This window comes from Dromiciops gliroides, chromosome 4, assembly GCF_019393635.1.
Source record: "Dromiciops gliroides isolate mDroGli1 chromosome 4, mDroGli1.pri, whole genome shotgun sequence".
NCBI lineage: Eukaryota > Metazoa > Chordata > Mammalia > Microbiotheria > Microbiotheriidae > Dromiciops > Dromiciops gliroides.
The window spans coordinates 119,149,696-119,170,994 of NC_057864.1; the positions used below are offsets into that span (position 1 = coordinate 119,149,696).

Below are 21,299 nucleotides of genomic sequence, written 5' to 3' on the forward strand. Positions count from 1 at the left end.
AGAGATTGTTCTAAGCATCAACACAAAAAAAGAATGAAGAATGCCTATTGTTTATATAATTAGTTGGACTGACTCAAGAGGTTGACTATCCATTATTAAGTATACTTTGGACAGGTACTTTAGATGAATAATGTTTAAGGCCCCAAATTGACAGGAAGAAGAGAATGAATGAGAGTACATCTGGGAAAATATACTATATGATTCACCAATATTCTCAAGCTGCTCCCTGATATAAAAATTCTGATTTTTAAAACCAAAATTCTCCCAAATACTATATGGTTTGAATCATGGAATACTACAATCAATGAATAATAAAAATTGCAGGTGACTCAAGAAGCAAACATGGGACATGTAGTCATAAGTAGATTACAGCATATTGCCAATAATGTTTTGTGCTTAAGGAGTGTGATTATACACAGATACTAAAACCAGATCTTCAGTTTTGTGATCCATTTTTGAAACTTGTGTAAATGTGTGTTTTTCCTATGACAAGATAAAAGAACTCAAGCAAAATATTCTCTAACATACCCTCCTGCATCCATTTGTTGTTGTTGAATAATAAGCTATCTGGGAAGTTACAATGGGTATTGAGTTCAACCACATACCTTTTGTTTTATTAAATATCAATATATTCTTTTTGAAGAGAAGAATAAATATTATTTAGAAACAAAAGAGATGAATGTCCATTTCCATTAGGGAGCTGGCCCATTCAGGCTCAAATGTATAAATAAAGACCTTTGATACTTCTCCAAAAAAAAAAAAAGAGAGATGAATGTCTACACATTTTTATTCAACAAACTCATGGACCTTATGAGTACCTACTTCAAATACATATGGTAAATAATACAACCAAAATCCAAGACGTAGATGAAAAAAGGATTTAGCTTTTTTTCCATTCTTTGAGGGTATATAATTCATGTCTTTCCAAACTCACTGACAAAACTGACATCACTGTCAATAGTTCTTAAGGTAAGTATGTTATACTCAAATTATTAAAAAAGAAAAAATTTTTAAAAGTTAATAAACATGAACAGAGATTAGAAAAAACACTGAGAACCAGCTTTAAGTCTGCCTCTGACATACACAGGGCAAGACACTTACCTCTCAAGGCTTCAGGCAAAACACAGAAGTAAAAGTGGCAGAGCAGGTGCCGCTTTGCATTGACAGAGTTTCTACACTGGTAAACCACAAAAATAAAATCATGGTTCTGGGTCCCTTTCCCCCAAAATAATTAATTATTATTAGAGACACACACACACAATTTGTTTCTTTCACCTTGATTATATAAGGTACCATACTGCAATTGTCATGACAATAATTTTTATAAATGCTATTATCTCAAATCCAGGTACCTGTTCTCTGCATAGCATTTTTTTTCCTATTGTGTGGTAGTAACCAAGACAAAAATTCAAACTCTCAGAAATATAAAAAACTATCATTCTTCAAGAAACCCGAGCTAAATAAAGTTTCTTTTGGATAGGCATCTGATTGTAAATTTATGGGGAAAGGGATGAGTGTAGTTGAAAAGCATATATTAAACAAGTCTTATGAGAAGCTCACATGCAGGTCTACTAAGCTATCCTTTACTCTTGCCTTCTGCTACTCCCTCCAAAAAAACCTTCCTTGATTCTCTCTCCTTACCCCAAATTTGTAATGACCTATCTATTACAAACCTAACCCAGCACTTTCTTTGTACATCTTATGTACAAAGTACATGGGTACTTTTCCTGAATTACTTTGCAATAATGTTATTTGCATATGAATCATATTGCCCTATTAAAGTGTTTATATGCTCTATGAAAGTAAGACAAAGTTTTATCTACATTTTTATCTGCCCCATCACACATGTAACCCTCTTTTCTGTAGCCACCTAATAAATGTCTGCTGAATTGAACTGAAGAATTTTAATTTTCATCATGAATTAGCAAATTGGAATTATTATCCAAAAAGTACAGAGTGTTACTTTTTCCTTTTTGTTATGAGAATAACTGAGAAAGGATAGGAATTAAGGAAAGGATATGTTGTGCTCTAAACTATTCAAAGTACAGAATTTGTTTTAACCACATCAAAAAAACACTGTTATTATGGATATGAGATTATCAAAATAACTGTGTCATTCAGAATCCTTCAATATCGTGCTATTTGCTTAAATAGAATTAACTTATAAAATCAATTTTTCCACTGTATTTTTCAACAATTTTTTGTTTTATCAATACAAAGTTACCACTACTGATGCTTGTATCAATAAATATGCAATTCAAGAGATCTTTATTAAGTACCTTCTATAAGCAAGGTACAATGTAAGGAAATAGATATACAAAGATAAAAACAAAATAGGTCCTGAGCAGTGTTTTGGAGGAAGTCAAGGATACAAATAATACAAGGAAAGACTGAATTCTAGACATAAAGAGTCAGGAGGTGAAATCCCAGGTATAGAGAACAGGTAGTAAACGAATTTACCTATAACAGTTAGAAATGTAACAATAGCTACTAAGAACCACACAAAGTCTTTAAACATAGTTCAAATTTTGGTTCAATTGTTGTCTTACACTGTTATATACAGATATACTATGCCTTAAGAAAGTCGAATAAATGAAAAGAAAAAATTATCAAAAAACATGGGAGAAATTAACATTTTATATTTTTCTTTAAAAGGGGAAATTTATTGATAAGTCCCTATAATTATCTACCCAATGTTTTTCAATTATGTCCAGATTTACCAAAATCAATGTTTATTTTAGGAGTACATCAATTGTATATTCAAGGTAATACTAATTACCTTGGTAATTAGTGGTGTAATAAAGTGGTGTGGGACCCTGATTCTGATTTCATGTTCATGCTACATCTAAAGCTATCTGATGACTGACTATAAACATGGAAGGGGTGGTATACTAATATACAAAGGAAGAGATCAACTCAGGTATCATCCCACCTGTTACAGATAAGTAACCCAGAGTTTTGGAGATAACTTTCACAGTATTAGGTTCCTAATATATATGCTAACTGTGGCAAATTACATGGTAGCCTCTACAGTTTCTGTTTGAAAGAAATAGGCCCAGGGGCAGCTAGATGGCTAAGTGGATAGAGCACGGGCCCTGGAGTCAGGAGTACCTGAGTTCAGATCTGACCTCAGACACTTAACACATATTGCTGTGTGACCCTGGGCAAGTCACTTAACTCCAATTGCCTCACTTAAAAAAAGAAAATGAAAGATATAGGCCCTAAGGGTTATACTACAAATGACTTTGATATAATGATTCTAAGGCAAAACACGAAGTACAAATATCCGCAAATAATTTGACTTAGAATTACAAACTAGGATTTATATAGGGCAGGTAGGTGGCACAGTGTTAAGAGTGCCAGGCTTGTAGTCAGGAAGACTCATCTTTCTGAGTTCAAATCTGGCCTCAGACAATTAGTACCTGTGTGACCCTGGACAAATCATTTAACCCTGTTTGCCTCGGTTTCCTTATCTATAAAAGGAGCTGGGAAAGGAAATGGTAAATTACTCCAGTATCCCTGGCAAGAAAATCCCAAATGGGGTCATGAAAAGTTGGACACAACTGAAAATGACTTCAATAATAACAATAGTTTAAAGTTATAGAGCAACAGTCACTGAACCAGAATCTGGAGAGATGAGTTTTAACTCACTTTATCACTAAGTAGCAATGATGTCTTTTCACCTAAGCTAATTAGGGGTCAGTTGGATGAACTTTAAAATGACAGGGTAGGATCATATGATCTCTAAAATCCTTTTACTTAAGACAACATGGATCCAGCCCAACAGTGCTTTTAAAATGAAATGTACTCATAATGTGATACACATGTGTATGTTATATATGTATTGTTAGCCATACATTCTTGAGATAATAGGTATGTGTATGTATGTGTGTATATACACATATACAAATATAAAGCTATTAAAGCTTAAAACTTTACTAAGACTTTTGGGATATCTTGTATATATTTCAAGGCATATTAAAAGATAATCAATTAGATAAATTCCCTAGCATCTTTTTATTCTTATTTCTCTGAGATGCATATATCAAGACATAATTATATCTCAGATTATTTTAAGCATAAGTACATTATCTAAGATAGGTTAAAATCTACAATAGCATTATTTTATGAAAAACTCCCAAGATATTATTTTCGATGGCTATTCCAGGATCATTTCTGTAACAACTCTCTTTCCAACTCCAGATACATTAATGTACTGTGCTACATAAGAACAGTCACGAGTAATCTATAATACTCAAAACATCAGGTGGTTAACCCAGGATCCACAGAATCTATAGATAGATTTCAGGAAAACTGTGAACATGGATGTGGGGGGTGGGATATTACATCTTTATTTTCACTAACCTTTAGTTTCACTTGGAATCCTAGGTATTTATGTATTTTAAAACACTATTCTGAGAAAAGGTATACAGGCTCCACCAGACTGCCAAAGGAATCCATGACACGAAAAAGGTTAAGAAGCCTGCTCTAGGGGCAACTAGGTAGCACAGTGGATAAAGCAGCGGCTCTGGATTCAGGAGGACCTAAGTTCAAATCTGGCCTCAGACACTTGACACTTACTAGCTGTGTGACCCTGGGCAAGTCACTTAACCCTCATTGCCCTGAAAGGAAAAAAAAGAACTGTGCTCTAAGGAATGACGACCCCGGACAAATCATTTTCGTTTTTGTTTTTTGTTTTGGCAGGGCAATGAGGGTTAAGTAACTTGCCCAGGGTCACACAGCTAGTACGTGTCAAGTGTCTGAGACTGGATTTGAACTCAGGTCCTCCTGAATCTAGGGCCGGTGCTTTATCCACTGTACCACCTAGCTGCCCCTGGACAAATCATTTTCTCAGATGCCTCATCTGTAAAATGACAGGGATGATCACCAATTTTCTTTCAAGTTCTAAAATATTATGATTTCATGAAATACACACTGAAGCTGAGACTGAATTTGAGGCTCTTCATAATAGGTATTAAAAAATTCTCTGTATTTGTCAAAGGGCATTAAAAATTAATAAATGGCTTTAGGTTTATATTGGCAGGAAATGTAAAATTGTTGGAAGTTACACTAGTAATGTGATAAAGGAAATAGAACTTGAAAAAAGAGAGGATAACACTTAATATGATTATCAGCATTTATTCAGTTCACACTATGTACTAAAAATTAATAATACCGCTAAGAATCGTGGCCTAAGTGTCAAATGAATACAGAATATACTGAAAATGGAATTCATAGAAAGTGACTGCTGAGGAATGGGGTGGATAGGAAAGCTCTGCTCGGTTGGGCTTCAACTAGGCTTTAAGGATAAATCTTATGAGAAACAGAGAGGTCAGCAGGGAAGACAAATGCCAGGGTGGACAAAGACAGGGCTGTGAACAGCAGGTCAGAGTACATTATTTCAAAAGTGAAGCTAATGAAGATAGTACATAGGAGGAAGGAGTAGGAAATTAAGATAGAGATATAAAAAGAGGCCAGAGGAATATTTGGCTCTAACCCTAGAATGTAAGCTCCTTGAGGACAATAACTTTTATTTTTATCTTAATATCACCAGGGCCTGACAGATAATAGGCACTTAAAAGCTTCTTGAATTAACTTAAATAAACTAAGGTTTAAATTTTATACTATAGGTGAAGAGAAATCATTCAAGATTCCTGACCAAGTGACTCTTATGTGCAAGTGAAATTTTAGAAAAATGTACAAGTTGGTGGGATGTAGGAGACAATGAAATGTAAAATGTCAGTGGGGGAGACTGGGTACTAGAAGACTATTTAGGAGTCAGCATGAATAACTCAGGTATGAGATATGAACAAAAAAGTGGGTAGTGGCAGTGGAACTAGAAAGGAAGGGATCACTGGAAGATAACAAAAGAAGTGATGGGCCTTGGTGACTGATAACGTGGGAGAAGAGGGAGAACAAAGGATAAATGATTAAAAGAAAATTTTAAGTTGAAAATAAGAATAAAAAACTTCCATAAAAACTTTTCTGTTGTTGCTGGTTTGGGGGCGGGGCAATGGAGGTTAAGTGACTAGCCCAGGGTCAAGTGTCTGAAGTCAGATTTGAACTCAGGTACTCCTGAATCCAAGGATGGTGCTTTATACACTGTGCCACCTAAAAACTTTTCTAACGTGAGAAGAAAAATATAATAAAAGTAATTTAGAACAAGAGTAGAAAACCTCTACTAAGCAAAGGTCATGTGTGCTTCGTTCAATCAGTAACAGGTATTTCTGTGACATTGGAAAAGTTAGAGCTAGAAAATCTGAGGTCACAAAATGATCCTGAAAAATAAAGTTATATTTTATATTTTGATACAATAATTTCTAAAGTAAGAAAGTCAAGAATCTGCATAACCTCAGTAAACTGAAAGTCTTAAAAAAGAACAAATACTTGCTAAGACCATATTGAACTTACACCTAAGAGTTAAGTTGTCTGCAAGTTAGGAAAAGTAATGATATGGAAGATACTTTTTGTGGGATAATTTCTAGGTTAGCCAATATATGATGAATAAAGAACTCAAGAGGAAAATTATGGCTTTTGTATCTAAATACTCCAAGATCTCAAACTGATTTCTCTGGTATATGTAGAAATGATCAACACCCACTTCTATTTTATGAGAATTGTTCAGGCTCTGGCTAATTCTAAACCCAAAAAAAATGTTTTAAAAGTTACAAACTTTACTTTTGCTGGTTCAAAGTTTGGACAAATACATTTTGCAATTATTATCTCTAGTTTTCAATTTAGAAACATCACTGCTTCCTTTCAGCATACCTGATGACAGGTAACTAATAACTATAAACATTATCTTGGGCAATGTTTCTGGCAATGGCAGAAAAACCTCTTCAATCTACATGACTTCCATGTACATTTAGAGTTCTTCAAATTGACCTTCAGTTGGAGGATTTTCAGGAGACTATAGTAAAGTAAGTGCTTGTTAAATACTACTTGGAAGTGTTCTACCCATCATTGATTTTGAACTTTTCTGATATTGGATATCTGACATATCTGAAGGCAAATTAGAAAACTGAGTTTTATAGACCATCAGAATAATTCTATCAGCAACATAAAAGGCAGAAACCCAGAGTAGAAGCTTCTTAGAAAGTAAAATGTTTTGCAGCTTTTCTGTTTCTTTGAATTGGATGACAAAAATAATGGATACTCTGGCAATGTCGCCACCCTTTTAAAGGGCAAGGTAGAAAAGATGGCATGTCATCTCCCTCTTTAGAGTCAAATGGTTTTCAACCGGTAGTCTTAATATCAAGGAATGAAAACACTACAGTTTTGGAACATATTTATAGCAGGTTTCATATGTAGAACATAAGACAGAATACAAATTTTAAAAGATGAAAATTGAAATGAGAAACGTTTTATAGAAACTCAGAATATGTGTTGCAAACCGTGGCTTTCTGAAACTGGTCCTAAGTACACTCATGTCTCCAGATCAAACAGAAAGATTATTTAGAAATACTTTTACAAAAGGAAAAGGAAGATGAAAAACATAAATCATGTACTTTAAAACCCATATGAAATTATAATAAAAAGAATTACTTCAAAATATTATCTTAATATCTATGGAAATGGGCAAATTTCCTACATGACCTCTCCAAAGATAAAAATAGTTCTGAATACATCAAAATCCCAGGATGCTAGTGATACAAAGGATTAAGGAAAATGATACAGAATACTCAAGAATTAATAATTAAGAATCTGTAAAACTGTTTAAATTCAAAGTAAAAAATATTAATCATAATGTTATTCTTTGTATGCCAATATAAATGATTTATCAAAATACTTTGTATTTTGAGCACTTTTACCAGTATTTCCATTAAACTAACCACATTCTCTTGGATGATCCTTTGAGTAATCCAAGGCACTTGGATGAGTAGCTAAGGTGTATTGGCCAAGTTCTGGGATATAGCCTTGAAATTCAGTAGGCCATGAAGTGATTTGTACCAAATATTTTAGTGTCATTTGCATGGTCTTCAAAACCAGACTCAAACTCAGATAGAAATGGATCCCTGTAGACTTGTTAAAGTACAAATTAAAAGTATTTATGTTGTCTTTTCATTCATTTTGTTAAATATTTCCCAATTACATTTTAATCTGGTTCTGGCCACAGCAGCCATCCACAGTAATAAAGACAACACCTACTGCATTTAGCCTACATATTTAACAAGAAAAGAAGATGCATGATATATTAAAGGAAGGAAGGAAGGAGGGGAGGGAAGGGAAGAAGGAAGGAAAGAAAGAAGAAACAAACAAACAAAGAAAAAAAATGGCAGGCAAAATTTCTGCTTATATGTGGGGCCCTTTCAAAAAAAATTATTTTCTAACCAGTTAAGAATTAAATATTTACAAAGAAAGTCTGTGTGTACATCTAAAATCCCATACTATGTGTTTTCAAATAACCTAAGGAATGGTTAAACAAATTGTGGCATATGAATGTGAAAGAATATTACTGCACCCAAGGAAATGATAAAATAGAAGCATGGGAAGACATATGAACTGGTACAGAATGAAGTAGAATCAGGAAAACAAACACACATATGTGTTGAATGTGACATATGTGCATCTATAAATGCATAAATATACACATTTGAATTGCATGATACATATGTGTATAAAATGTGTGATTATAATATAAATGAAAAGGCTATCACCAACAAAAAGAAAGTTAATAACTGCACAATTATAATGAGCAAGCTTAGCACCAAAGAGAACAGAAAAGCACTGCTCTCGATTTTTTGCAGTGATGGGGAACTATGTGTATGGAATATAATATGTACTTGATTAATAAGTTTGTTAGTTTTGATGACCTACTTTTTTCCCCCTCTTCTTTTAAAATTCTTTGTTACAAGGAATGGTTCACTGGAAAATGGAGAGGAAAGAATATATTTGGAAATGGTGATATAGGACAAAAGCTATTAAAAAAAATAATCCACAATGAAAATTGTATTTTACCGCTGGATTAAAGTCTATCAAATGATGAGAAATATTTGTGGTATCTGTGGCCTGAGAGGAGAGCAGAAGACTTCTGAGATGGCATTAATTTTGGCTTACCATCTAAGGAAAAACAATGAAATTTTTATTCACTCAAGTTTACTTTATGACTACTCAATTAGATAACTTCTTTCAACTTCAAGTGATAGCACCCGAAAATAAGAGCCAATTCTAATATTAAGTAAAAAGAATATAATGGAAGATTACTATAAAAATGTGAATATATTCCTTAAACAACTGTTTAATTCTATATATTCTCAAAAATAAATATACAAAGGACAATATTATAATTAATTTTTACTTTGAATTGAAATAATTTTACAGATTCTTAATACTTAATTACAGAAAGTTCTGTATTGTTTTACTTAATCTTTAGATATTACTAGTGTCCCAAAATTTTGTTGTATTCAGAACTGTGAATTTTCCTGCTGGCCCAGGTTCCAAAGTGCCACCCTCCCTTTTAGGTAGCCATAACATACAGTAGTATTATTAAGTATGTTTGGACTCCTGTGAAGCCCAACTATACTCAGTTGTACAAGGAGATCTGGAGGGGGGCACCTAGATGGCGCAGTGGTTAAAGCACTGGCCCTGGATTCAGGAGTACCTGAGTTCAAATCCAGCCTCAGACACTTGACACTTACTAGCTGTGTGACCCTGGGCTAGTCACTTAACCCCCATTGCCCCGCAAAACAAAACAAAAAAAACAAAATCTGGAGAGATGAGGGTGTGATAAAGTATACACTATTTAAACACAAAAAGCAAAGTTCCAAAAAGGTTCAGGTTGTGCTTCTGCTTGTGGGAATCATTAAATGGCTCTATTTTGAGTTATAAGTAAGATGAAACATCGAGTCCGTTGTACATTTGGGCATTTGACAATAGAAGAATGTAAGGATTTTCTAGGTTAACTTTTATTTATGCCATGAAATAAAGTGGTATATAGAAGGTGATTATTAATGTTTTTTTTCTTTTTTCTTTTCTTTCTTTTTTTTTTTTTGGTGAGGCAATTGGGGTTAAGTGACTTGCCCAGGGTCACACAGCTAGTAAGTGTCAAGTGTCTGAGGCCAAATTTGAACTCAGGTACTCCTGAATCCAGGGTTGGTATTCTATCCACTGTACCACCTAGCTGCCCCTGTTGAAATATTATCCCCTTGTTTATTCAGTAAATCCTTTACAATGCATCTGATATATTAATCATAATTGTCTCTAATATAAAGTGATTAAAATCTATGAAATTATCAAATATTTTTAAGATGAGGGGAGCTGAGTGGTGTCAATAAATATTTTAACCTTTGTTTTTAAATGATATTAGAGTATGAGTATAAGGTAAAAGAGTAAGCCTAATCAATTTCAGTGTAGACTTTAATGGAATTTTATGAAGAAAGTATATTGAACTATGTTGGTAACATGCAAAGGCAAGCAATTATGATGTCTCTTTTGATAGTGTAATCAAGTATTTTACCAAACAAAATCATTATCACCCTCAAAAATAATATGTACCTATTTTTTTTTACAATTCAATGAACTACAGTTTTGAACAAAGCACAACATTCTACCCTGAAAAAGATAAAAAGAAAGCTCTTTAGATCTGAAACTAACTTTACATTCAAATGTAAGTGTTATGATTGAAAGTAGTCTAAACTCTTTAGTTGAGAATAGAAAACTTCTAATATTTGTGCCTTGAGATAATGCATACCATAGGAAGTCCTAAATCTTAATCTCAATCTCTCTCTCTCTCTCTCTCTCTCTCACTCTCTCTCTCTCACTCTCACACACACACACACACACAGACATATCTCTTGCTTTTTACAAAGTATTCCAAAATATTTTAAGTACTCAAATAAGTATCTATGTATACAAATTAATTTACTGAAATGTTACACTTCTCTGATGGAGTAAATATAGAATCAATATGACTTGAGCTTAAAGACCACTTAAGAAACTTAAAGCATTATATAAAAGTCACTTAATAAGACAGCTCCATCAGATAGCACACAATAAAACTGTAATTAAGAGCATAACTCTGGTTGAAATGTGTGTATTCATTTTTTATTTTAATAATATAAATATAATTTTTTGACATTACATAAAAATATTTTTTAAATTTGAATTATCTGAACAAAGAAGTTCTAGAAAGACAAATGGTATGTATAAATAGGCCATAGTACATTCATTACCAATAATATCATAAAAATACCATTAATGATACATATGACCAAAAAAAAGATGTGGCCTAGCCATTTATCAAGTTCACAGGACAACAGACTTGAGATTAGTATCAAAAAAAAATTTTTTTTTAAAGAACTGGAAGGTTTCCAATATAGTTGGTTGATTTTCTATTGGAGAGTTTATGGAAGGACATAAAAGAAGAAGCAAACAGGATGAAAAGTTGTAGATATCGTAAATATTGTACATATTCTCTCCACAAAAGTGGAGAGGATACCCACACTGATGAGGTCATGGGTCTATTAAATAAATTAAAAGGAAGGCTTATATGGTCCATTTAGTTAAAACAGCAACCACTTTAAATTGTCATTCTATAAACAGCTATGATTCAGTCTAAATATCACTTTCCAACTATATTGGAAGCAACCATATAAAAGAAAGGTTGAAAATGAGATTTTGTGATAAATATCAGAAACACACACAAATAAAAAAACTTTTTTATGAATACCATGCCATGTTAAGATCTAAATCCTAATGGAAATACCCAATACATACTTTCATTTATCAGTTAGTGACTTGGACAACAGATTGTGAAATCTAATGAGATATGGATCAAGTACAGGTGGGAAGCTAAGTGTTGCAGTGAATACAGTCCCAGGCCTGATGTCAAGAAGTCCTGAGTTCAAATACCACCTCAGACACCTAGTAGCTGTGTAACTTTAGGCAAGTCACTTAACTGTTAACTCTGTTTGTTTTAGTTTCCTCATCTGTAAAATAGGGAAAATAATAGCACCTACCTCCCAAGATTGTTGTGAGGTCTGATTGAGAGGTAACTGGAAAGCATTTAACACAGCATCTGGCATATATTAGGTGCTTAATAAATTATTATTCTTATTAGATCATCAATCAATGAGATTTGTTTGGTTTCTTATATACCATGACAGTTTTTAAATTAAACATTCTCACTTAGAATCAAATATTTGTAAGCATTTTAATTTGATAAATATTTCAAATTGCAAAAAACAAAATCACAATAATGAAATTTGTTTTCTTTGAAATATTCCTTTAAGTATTCTCATTTTAATTACACAAAATAATATTTATGTAATCTTTTAAACTTGAGTTGCCTACCATATAATTTAAAAACTAAAACCTCCTTTAGTTGTCCTATAATTCAGCACAGTGGAAGGTAAATAGTGCTGGACTTGAAGTTTGAGGACCTGGGCACAGATTCTGGTTCTGCCACTTATCAGCTGTGTACCCTTGAACAAGTCACTTCACCTGTTAGACCGTTTCCTCACCTGAAAAATTAGAGGTTTATACTACACATTCTCTAATGTCCTTATCTAGAGCTATAAACCTCGATTGACCTTAATAAATGAGGCAATTTCCTAATCTCATGATGTGTTAAAAGTAGCATTTTAAAGAATGTAAACTTCCTTTTTTGAAATGATTTATAACAAACAAAACTAAAGATCAACAAAAACGATTCAACTTATTTTACAACTATATACATTTAAATAAATGTATTTTGGCTATTCCTTCTATGTCTCCATCGGGATTCTGTGTTTGTTCATTTTCACTCACTTTTACTTCTATATGACTGTAGACTATATTAGTTTTGGTTTTTTTTATTTTTTGGTTCTGCTTTTAAAATTTTACAATAATGTAAAGTTTTAATGAATCAGACTTATTGATGATGATAATAAACGTAGCTAGCATTTATATTTCCCTTTAAGATTTGTAAAGTGCTTTACAATTATTAACCCATTTTTATCCTCTCAAATCTCTAAGGTTGATGTGATTATTATTCCCATTTTACTGATGAGGAAATGGAGGAAAAGGCTAAGTGACTTGCCCAAAGTCACAGAGCTAGTAAGTGTCCTAAGGTTGATTAGAATTCAGGTCTTACCACCTTGCTGTTTAATGAATTCCTTTGAAGGAATACATCTACTTTTTTTTTTTTTTAGCAAAAACTTCTTTGGTTTTTGATACATTCACCTACTCACTATTCCTCCAATCCTCATTTCTTTCTTTAGTCAGTCCAAAAAGTACAGTCCCAGGTGCTAACAGAGCTTGATATATGTGATATCACCAACAGAATATATCAACTACGGTAAAATCTTAAATAGAATTTTTCAGAATACATTGTTCTGGTTAGCTTAGTATTTAGAACAAAAGTTAACTGAAAATGTATCTTCCTTTCCCATAACTTGCTGAAAATTACTGTTTTGCTTTAGTGAAAGTTTAAATTGCTGCACACAAGTGGAATCTATTATGATTAAGAAAATTCTTACTAAATGTTCATTTTAAACAATATATGAAACATCATGTAGACTGTATAGGAGGATGAATACAAACTAATCCAGGACTTCTCCTGAATGCTTTTTTTTTCTTCCTTAAATCTCTATTGTTTTGTTTTCACTTATGTAACTCTTCTAAAGGCAGCTAGATGGTGCAGTGGATAAAGTGGTGGGCCTGGAGTCAAGAAAAACCGAGTTCAAACCTAGTCTCTCATATTTACTAGCTGTATGACTCTGCTTCTGTTTCTTCAACTGTAAAATGGGGATAATAATAGCATCTACCTTCAAAATATTGCTGTGAGGGTCAGTAGTTATTAAGGATTCTATTTATAAATCGAGGATATTTGAGGATATATTTCTGAGGATAATATTTATAAGTCCCTCAGCACAGATAGTGCCTTACAAAAAGTGGGTACTATATAAATGTTTATTCCATTCCCGTCCCTTCCCCTCCCCTCTAAAAACTGGGTGTGGAAAGAAGAGAGGGAGAAATATGATTTGAGGTATATATTTCCTTGGGTTCCTGTTAACTCAGCCTTTAAAGTAATAAGAACAGTACTTATTCTATAACACTCATGGCTCCCATCTTACTTACATGTTTTATTTTTTTACATTATGTTATAAAACTCAGATCTATCTAGAGGAAAATCACTATGACAGTATGGATGGTATTTCAAATGAACAACTTCATAATTGACAAAAACAGAAATAAAAGTTTCTAAGAAGAGTCGGGTATAAAATACAAGTTGTATTGTGATAACCAGTGCATAGAGTTTCAATCTGACATTTATCAAAATAAGTCTACACAGTCTGTAATAAAGATAAGATTCAACTGAAATATGGGTGAAGCTTGCCCAAGTAAACAAAAATGACCAGAGCTTAGTACATAATAGTACTTTGAAAACTTTAAGCACTATATAAATGGTAGCTATCATAAGTAAATTTATTTACTTTAGCTACAAAATTCCCATTACCACTTTATTGAACAATGCTCAAATATTTTTACTTTACATTAGGAGTTATTAACCTTTTTTGTGTCATAGACCCCTGTTTCAGCTTGGTGAAGCCTAAAGATATCTTAGAATAATGATTTTAAGTGCATAAAGATAAATAGGATTATAAAGCAAATCAAAAGTTAGTGAAAAGTAAAGATGTAATTTTTTCCCACCCAAATTCACAGGTCCCCTGAAATTGGACCACAGGTTAAGAACCCTGGCTTTATATTAATATGATAATTTACCGCTCTTATAAAATCCTCACCTAGCCTATTCAATCACTGATTGAACAGAATCAGGTACCATTCTGTTCAATGAGTCTGTGCTACTTATGTTTAGTTTTATTTAGAAATGTCATATTACATGCCTTCACTTTTCAAATACTTGAGTTTTTAAATGATAAAGATTGTGAGAGAAATATTATGCAATAATTAATATTATTAATATACTTTCACAAATCTGAACTCACAGCTTTCCTGTCCAAACTAAATATTTTATTAAAAATAAAGTTACATCATTTAAAACCCCTAAAAGGATGTCCTACAAATAAGAGAAGAGGTAAAAAGCAAAAGAAAGAGCCACTGTCTACAGCTAAATTTTGAATACAAAAAAATAGGCCAGGGAAACGGTTTATGACCTAATGCACTAGTCCCGTTATAAACACATATATACAGTATATCTCCATCAACTGAAACTTAATCACCTTTTTACAATTTAGAGGGGGAAGGCAGCTTTTAGTATAGTTAAGCCATGTATCATCAATACCATGAAGCTAACCTATCAGTTGTAATAGCTCCTATAAAATACCAGAGTGAGATTGCAATAAGCCTAGAAAATGGGCTACAAATCCCAGCTATGCTCAAGCAAGCAGTGAACCAAAAATAAAAATAGGTAGAACTGCACCAAGAACTAGATAGCATTCATCTCGATTCATGATCAGTAAGGCAAAGTTCATAGGTCAAGGTTTTAAAGTGTCTTATTCAGATCTGAAAGGCAGCCATTACACAAAAATTTCTTTTTTTATATATATAATTCAAAAGTAATCATCTGAATTTCCAGTCTATAACACATAATGGTCTACACAAAATAGGTTGCAATTATCAAAACCACATTACTTTACCTTTAAATACCTATATTACCTTTAAAATATCAGCATCCAACTTAAATAAGCAAAAGCAAAAATATTCAGTTGCAGGAGAAGCTTTACATTTGTGATTCAACCATACTCAGCTTCCATAAGCAATAAGAAAGGAGACTGATTGTTAAACATTCTGAAATACTGTATGTGTTAAAAATTTCTCCTTGTAATATAAAGGTAAGGTAAAGGCAATTTCAACCTAAATTTCTTTTCAATTAATATTTCAAATTGATCTTAATTTCTGGATTACAACAATTCAGCTATAAAGTAATATAAAAATATATATCAAAGAAATGATTATCATAAATTGTTGGCACTTAATAAATTTAATCACCTTGACGCAATTATAACTATAATTATGCAAGCTGCCATATGCTGGACAAAATATAAAGGTTACAGAGTCCAACAAACTTTTTTTTAACTTGGTGAATATTAGTTTACCATTATGTAAACTAATTAATTTCAGATTGCTCCAGTCAACATTTTCTGCAGATCTATGGATATTTGATGAGTAGTTCTCATTTTTATCTAAACCCAAAAAATCTCTTTGTATTTGCATTTTTTAAAAAAAAATAGCAGCTTTCAAATCAATTTTTAGATAAAAAAATAAAACTGATAGCTCCAGGCTATGTTAAATATTCCCCAGGCTAGTGGTTTCTAAACTACACTCAATGATCTTTAGTGGTGCATCAAGACAACTCCCTGGCAAAAAGAGAACTGGGACTACTTCAAAAATACAATATAGCAATACTATAATTTACAATTTTTTTCAATAAATACAGAAGTAAAAAGCCAATTATTCAAATAGGATGCACATTTTGTATAAAAAGTGAACTTTATATAAAAAAGAGAGCATTCTTATCTACTACTCTTCTACACTCATTGAAAGTACCCTGAGAACTCAGATGTTTTGAACGATGCTGGTTAAAATCCTTCACCTAATATGGAACCATAAATGCCAATGTACTACTTAGTCACATTTCACTTAGAACAATTCAAATATGCACAGATTACTCTTTACTAGGCATAACATAAAACATGAAGGATTTCTTGGATCAGTGATGAATTCTAAATTTCCTAACTCTAGGAAAGATTTTGGCAAAGAAAGTAATACAAAATTTCAATCTTAAAAGAAATATGGAATAAAAAAAGGCATAAAGTCATTTATGCTGGTCTGCCTCCTCTCATGTCCAACCTATATTACTAAAAAAAACCCCTCAATCTGGTTCATTTCTTACTAAAAAAGTAAAGAATACCAGTCCTTGAGCAAAAACATTCTCATCTTTCCACCAGACAGGCTCTGACTTCAATAGTATATCTCCAGGGAAGAGGACAGGAGCCAGGTTCCCTCAGATGTCATTCCCCAGATGTTCAAAACGGTAACTAATTAATTAGCATTAGAAGATTTGGTTTATAGGGGAATCTCACTGGTCCAGTTTTGCAGCCTACAAGAAAACGGATTGTTTTTAGCTATAGCATCAGGACATAAGGGATGAGGATGTGGCTTTTTATTCCACAGAAAGAGAAGAACGTTTTCAAATATTGACCATTAATATAGAAAATTCTGCCTACCATTGTAGTAGAATTTCCTCCAGATTTTTTGATGTTCTTTGAGGGCATTCCATGTAGATGATTGAGTCTAGCCTGGAAACCTAGAATCAAAAGGACTCAATTTAGTAAATATGCAGAAGTTGGAGACCAGAAATATATACACAGATATAAAGATATCCATAAAACAATTAAATACACATGTGTAAAATGAAAAATTAATGAAAATAAAACATATATAAGGGAAAAATTCATCTACATGGCATTAGAAGAAATTGAAAGACGATTTCTAATATAGTCAGCTCTTGATCACTCTTTGGCTTGTGATAGAACTGTCTACTTATGTACCATGTTCCTCACTTTTACAAAACCTTAATTTTAACTGCCATCATAGGGATATAGCAAGGAAAAGGAAAGCAAGAGAAAGTTGCTTTTTTTTAATCAATAGTTAGTATCAACATATAAAGCACTGGAAAATGGGATGGTTGGAATGAGTTGAACTAGAATATGTACTCAAGTGTATATTTCACTTCTGGGTATAGTCTATAAAGTACTGTGCCTACCTCTCAGGGTCTGAGTGCTACTGACCTCTTCTGCCTGAAGGTGACATAAGAGGAAAAGAGCCACTTAAGATACTCTGAAAGACAGGATCTGGTAATTCTTTTCCTAGTTCCGTAGACTCTTCTGACTGCCACCAGGGAATGACTCCTGCGATGCCACATGCCCCGCCTGATTCCTTTTCATAGAACCAGTCACTCTGCTCATCATCACCTGTACAAACATAATAAACCATAAACCCCCCCCACCCCAAAAATTCAGGTTTAACTTCAAGAGAATGAATACCAATGAAATAAAAAAAAGAGGCAAAATTATTTTTCTTTTACACGGCAGCTCCATTCCAGGAAGGGTTTTTAATGGCATGACAAGCATTGCCATCAATAAGAACACATAAAATGTAATGTTTTAGAACCAATTTAGAAATGTGAAAAACAATAATAAACTGGTTAATCCTCTGGCAATAACTGCAGGGAAATCCATTTAAGTTACTACCCTTTCCATATTAAGAAAAAACAAGCCTTAATCTCCTGCAGGGAATTAAAAGGTATAAAACTGTGAAACTCGTTCTTTGCAGCTGATAATGGTATATAATTAGCTTAATTTCATGATTTGTATGGAATGTAAAAGGGGAAACAATCATGAACAGATGTGACTAAATGAAATTAATCTGATTAAGTTCATTAAGAAATAGTTTTGAAAAAGTTGATTTTAAATGAAAAGTGACAGTAGCATGGGGTATATTGAGAAACAGTATGCTGTACAGCCACAAACACAAACTAGCAAGTATGACGTATGAGAGTATTTAAAAGTCTAATTTAAGGGGAACAATTAATTTAAAATTAAGGTAGAAATACTTCTTTAATAAGAGTAATGATTTTCCCCTCTTTTTAAGACAAGAAATGAAAGGTAATGAGATTTCTAAAATGTCTAAGCATGTAACTACAGAACAAAATAGATGGCTACTAAAAAATATAAAGCATTTAGCACTTTAAAATGAAATTTGGGACTTCATAAGTTCCCTCTAAGATTTTCAGAGACCCTTCTTTACTAATGTTGGCTTCCATGGAAATCATTTCAACTTTTTATTCATTCCACAGTCTATCTTACTAAAGACACACAGATAATCACCCTAAATCTGAACAGAAAGTAATTTAATTTTTTTTCTTTAAGAAAGGTTTCAGAAACACTCAATCTTAGGTGATAGACACAGCTTATAACCTAACAATTTTCATTACTCCAATTAAAACAGGGAAAAATTTAATAGGAGATTTCAAATAATACAGAGTTAGCATGGCATAGTGGATAAAAAGTTGGCCTTGAAGCCTGAAGGCCTGAATTAAAAGGGATGTGATCCTGGCCAAACCCCATAACCTCTAAGTGCTTTAGGCAACTCTCTGAGACAATAAATTGCAAAGGTATTGAACTGCATCGGTAGAGGGATTTTCCTATGCCAATTAAATCATAAGACCAGTGTAGATGCCTCCCTCATCCAATAATAAAAATTATTAACATGATTTAAATGGGACATTAAACAAATTTTTGTTTTTGTTGTTGTTGGTTTTTGGGTGGGGTTTTGCAGGGCAATGAGGGTTAAGTGATTTGCCAAGGGTCACACAGCTAGTAACTGTCAAATGTCTGAGGCCAGATTTGAACTCAGGTCCTCCTGACTCCATGGCCAGTACTTTTTGCGCCACCTAGCTGCTCCTTAAACTAATTTTTAATAAAAAAAAAAACTATGGGGGGCAGCTAGGTGGCGCAGTGGATACAGCACTGGCCCTGGAGTCAGGAGTACCTGAGTTCAAATCTAGCCTCAGACACTTAACACTTACTAGCTGGGTGACCCTGGGCAAGTCACTTAACCCCAATTGCCTCACTTTAAAAAAACAAAAACAAAAACAAAAAACTATGAGTAAACTCAAAACAATTTATAATTTATTCCTAACAATGTATTTAGGTTCCATAAGTCAGTTTTAGAAAACAAGATACTGAACTAAACCACTGGAGTCAGACTGAATTTGTTTTTTGCAGGGCAATCCACTGAGCCACCTAGCTGCCCGTCAGACTGAATCTGAATGAGTGATATTACCTTCCTAGTCAAGAACAGTGAAGTTGACCTATATGTACAAATATATTTATAGCAGCTCTTTTTTGTGGTGGCCAAAGGATTGGAAACGGAAGGGATGACCATCAGTTAGGGAATGGCTGAACATGGGGTATATGACTGTGAAGTAATATTATGGTGCTCTAAGAAATGATAAGCAAGATGCTTTCAGAAAAAACTGGCAAGATTTATATGAACTGATACAAATTGAAGTGAGCAAAACCTAGAGAACATTGTACACAGTAAAAATGATATTGCACGATGATCAACTATGAATGACTTAGCTATTCTCAGGAATACAATGATCCAAGAATGAAAAACGCTATCCACATCCAGGGAAATAATGGAGAGGATGGAGTCTCAATGGAGATCAAAGCATACTTTTTTACTTTCTTTTCTTTTTTGGGGGGATGGGGGGGGTCTATTTTCTTTTGCAACACGGCTAACATGGAAATTTGTTTTGCATGTATAATCTATAACAATTTGCTTTCCTTCTCAAGGAGTGGGGAGGGAGAAAATTTGGAGTTCAACATTAGAAAAAATGAATGTTAAAAATTGTTTTTACATATAATTGAGGGGGAAAAAGGTCAATCAAGTCATCTCAAAGAATTGTAGATCTCACTGAGAGCATAAAAGCATTTTATCACTTTGTCACTAATAATTATTTCAGTGAGTATACATTTAATGCTTTTACTAGTGACAGCTGGAGAAGGAAACAGTAAACCAATTTGGACAAGAATGAAAATATAATACATACATAGTGACAAAAAAAAAATGGAAAGGACAGAACTTTCTTAAACCACTCTGTGCTTTTCAAAGATTAATGCCTTTAAAAGATTTGGAAGGCTGATTTTTTTTAATTAACATAAATAGAAATTTATAGAGATCTGATCTGGAGGAATTTATCTTTTGGGGATAATTTAGCCAATCTTTATCTAAAGGTACGAAGAAACTTGGCAGAGTTCCCTCCTAGCTATTGGAATGTACTATCTTTCTTGCTAAAAAGTTTAAGTTCAAAATAAAGTTCTCAAGAGTTTTACAAGTGGGCTAAAATCACCTTTGAAATTAGCCATAAGCCTACTCATGCAGAACAAATAATTTATACTAGAAATAAAACTAATGATCATTTCATTCATTTTACTACAAATGTATCACCATAGGGATAGATGGACCGGGAAAAAGTTAATGTGATATGGTAACACTTATAGTTTGTTTTAAAGTTGTAATTAAAATGTTTAAAAATGAATTAAAAAAAAAACCCTGTTTCTTTTCTAATATCAATGGATTGATTAGCTCAATTTCAACAAGATAAAATTTTTGTGAGATTCTTAAGCACATCTTAAACAGAATGATTTGGATTCTTCCATATTTTCTTTAAGATGAGTAGTTTTAAAATACTTATATGAATATAAAAAATTCAGGAAAGTATATTTTCAGGAATTTCTTAAAGAAGGTAGATGCAAAAATTGTGAGACAGACAACACTCTGTTTCGTGG

The 21,299-nt window shown here is 32.9% G+C and overlaps 1 protein-coding gene across 2 annotated transcripts in view; it reads right to left on the reverse strand.

Moving 5' to 3' along the window:
• GPATCH2 (G-patch domain containing 2) overlaps positions 1-21,299 on the reverse strand; it is a 263,500-nt gene that overhangs the window by 208,259 nt on the left and 33,942 nt on the right. The window contains exons 4-6 of one of the 2 annotated variants that reach the window (XM_043962792.1): positions 17,733-17,915; positions 17,169-17,248; positions 11,148-17,041 (exon numbers count right to left, since the gene is read on the reverse strand). In XM_043962792.1, the coding sequence (XP_043818727.1) occupies positions 17,021-17,041; positions 17,169-17,248; positions 17,733-17,915 (284 nt within the window). In that variant the 3' untranslated portion in view covers positions 11,148-17,020. Of the gene's footprint in view, positions 1-11,147; positions 17,042-17,168; positions 17,249-17,732; positions 17,916-21,299 lie in introns of those variants that run through there. The other variant, XM_043962791.1, reaches the window with a different exon arrangement.